Here is a 2,278-nt window from a genome sequence, read left to right as displayed (position 1 = left end):
ATTTTTAAAAAAAAAAAAAAACCTACAATGTGAAAAGATAAGTTTAGCAACCCCAATAAGTCCTGCCAACATACTTACTAACTGCAATAAAATTGTTCTGCATAAATCAAAATGTAATGAAGAGATAACATCGTAAGATTCAACATACCTGCAGAACAATGTAACTATCCCCCATGTAGAATTTACCATGTTCAGGTTTTGGCAACAGAACTGGCTGAAAGTTCTCAATCCGCCAAATTTCAGTCCCTCTACAAGATGTTAAGGAAAAAATAAATATATTTTTCTATTATAAAAATTGTTCTTCATTGCAGAAGTTAAATTGCAATTGATTAAATAAGAGTAAGTTTTTATTATTCATAAGGAAAAATGGCTCAAGGAAAGAGCATTTTGTCCTTTTTCCCTTTTATTTATTTATTTATATTTTAATTATAGATTTGTTTTATAGTTCTGTGCTATGTAGGACATAAAATTATCAATTGAATGAATGCGTTCTGATAAGGATACACTCTCTGACCAACTCCCTGAAATGCAGGATCCAGAACTTTTGTAGAGCTAGCCATTGTGTGGAAACTTTCTCGACTCCTTTCCCTTATCAGACTAAAGAGATGCTCTTTTCACTTGTACCTTCTGATTTCTAAAACTCTGACAACCCAAACCAAAAAACTATATTTGGGTTGCTGCAAAAAAAGCAACTGTTAACATATGATATATCCACATAACAAACTACAATCACATTAGTCTACGAGGTTCAAGGTTCAGACAAACCCAGTATCCCTTTTCTTCTCCACATATTAATGGGATATGGAAAATAAATAATAAATTACATGCACAAATTAGATTTGATTGGTCATGTAGCCAACAAATACAGGAGATACCGAGTCATAATGTCTTGAAGATAGCAGTTTAACACTCAAAAATCTTTGAATTAATCTAAATACACCAACAAGCATAAAATACTTATGCGCAAGAAAAACCACCAAGTAGGTATAATTAGGCAAGTGAAGCACAACCATATCATTTTGCAGTGACCTGCTGAAAATTTAAGGTTATATTTCCCAAGGTACAACCAACATATCTTTGAATCAATGAATTGGATTCTTTCTAACGTTCTCATCAAATACTTATGGGGAAACTTGTCGGAATGGGTAATGGATAACATGCAATCATCCCGAGGTGACCTGGTTGCTTCTCACTCGAAACACCATCTTGTTACCCAAAATCTTCCTTTTCTGTTTATTATAAATACCCTAAATCTTAAATTTTAAGTTTTTATCCTCAAGGCATTCCCCATGGTGTTTGCATTTTTTTATTGATCTGCAACAGTGATAAGATAGAATAACTTTTTCTAACTAGATTACTGAGTACTGGTTTGGACCATGAACCTCAAATGAATATCATGCGACAATGACAAAGGCAATCTAGTCATTTCAACATAAGACAACCCAATAATGTGGTTTTGATATATAAAAACCAGTACCAACAACAGGATCAATTACAGAGCAAAAAATTACAGAGTAAAAAATTACAGAATCAAGAGAAATTCTATAAAATCAAATCAGCAAGTCAGATTAGCAGACTGTTCTGGTCAAGGGCTTCTTTGTATGCTTAGAGCAGTTTCTGAAAACACCAGAAAAATCTAAAGGCTGGGTCTGATTATATAGACAACTCCTAGTGGAACTAGGAAAGTTCAAAATCAGCCTAATAGCAAATTGTATGAAAGATCAGATCTCAGAGTTATCTTTGTAATGAAATCAGGTTCAACAGAAACTTAAGACTCAGTTCTTAGATCCTCCGCCAAAATAGCAAGTTAATAAACTCCCATAGAACTATTCAGATTAGGAATGGAGAATACAACCAGAAAAATCCTAGTTTGACAGCAGAAAACAGAATAGGGTACTGACAAATTGATATTGATGAAACAGGAGCGAAGATCAGACTTGTAGATGCCTTGATTCTAGCAATCATAGTGTGATTAGGACAGCTCCATTGCAGGAACAGAACTTGAAACTTCTAGCAGGTTAGAACATAACAGAGTTGATATCTTTCAAGAAGAAATCAAAGAGATTGAAGGGAAGAAGCTGGACTTCTCACCGCAAGGTGTTGATTGGATTCACCACCAATCGGGACCTTGATTGACCACAAGGAAGAATATTGGATCTCCACAGAGCCAGCAACAAGACAGTATATGAAAAACAGAAAATGTGGGCCTAGAAGAGCCCCCCTCCTCCATTTATAAAAGCAATTAAACAAGAGTTCAAAACAAGCTATGAAAACCCCA

The 2,278-nt window shown here is 34.5% G+C and overlaps 1 protein-coding gene across 2 annotated transcripts in view; it reads right to left on the bottom strand.

The window, feature by feature from the left end:
- LOC122093965 (villin-2) overlaps positions 1 to 2,278 on the bottom strand; it is a 15,859-nt gene that overhangs the window by 10,972 nt on the left and 2,609 nt on the right. For both annotated transcript variants that reach the window (XM_042664530.1, XM_042664531.1), the window contains exons 2-3: positions 505 to 677; positions 149 to 248 (exon numbers count right to left, since the gene is read on the bottom strand). In XM_042664530.1, coding sequence (XP_042520464.1) covers positions 149 to 248; positions 505 to 560 — 156 coding nt within the window. In that variant the 5' untranslated portion in view covers positions 561 to 677. The remainder of the gene's footprint in view (positions 1 to 148; positions 249 to 504; positions 678 to 2,278) is intronic.

Source organism: Macadamia integrifolia, chromosome 11 (assembly GCF_013358625.1).
Source record: "Macadamia integrifolia cultivar HAES 741 chromosome 11, SCU_Mint_v3, whole genome shotgun sequence".
In the NCBI taxonomy this organism is placed as follows: Eukaryota; Viridiplantae; Streptophyta; class Magnoliopsida; order Proteales; family Proteaceae; genus Macadamia; species Macadamia integrifolia.
Note: the sequence above shows the minus strand (reverse complement) of the source record. Positions and strands in the feature narration are given on the sequence as shown.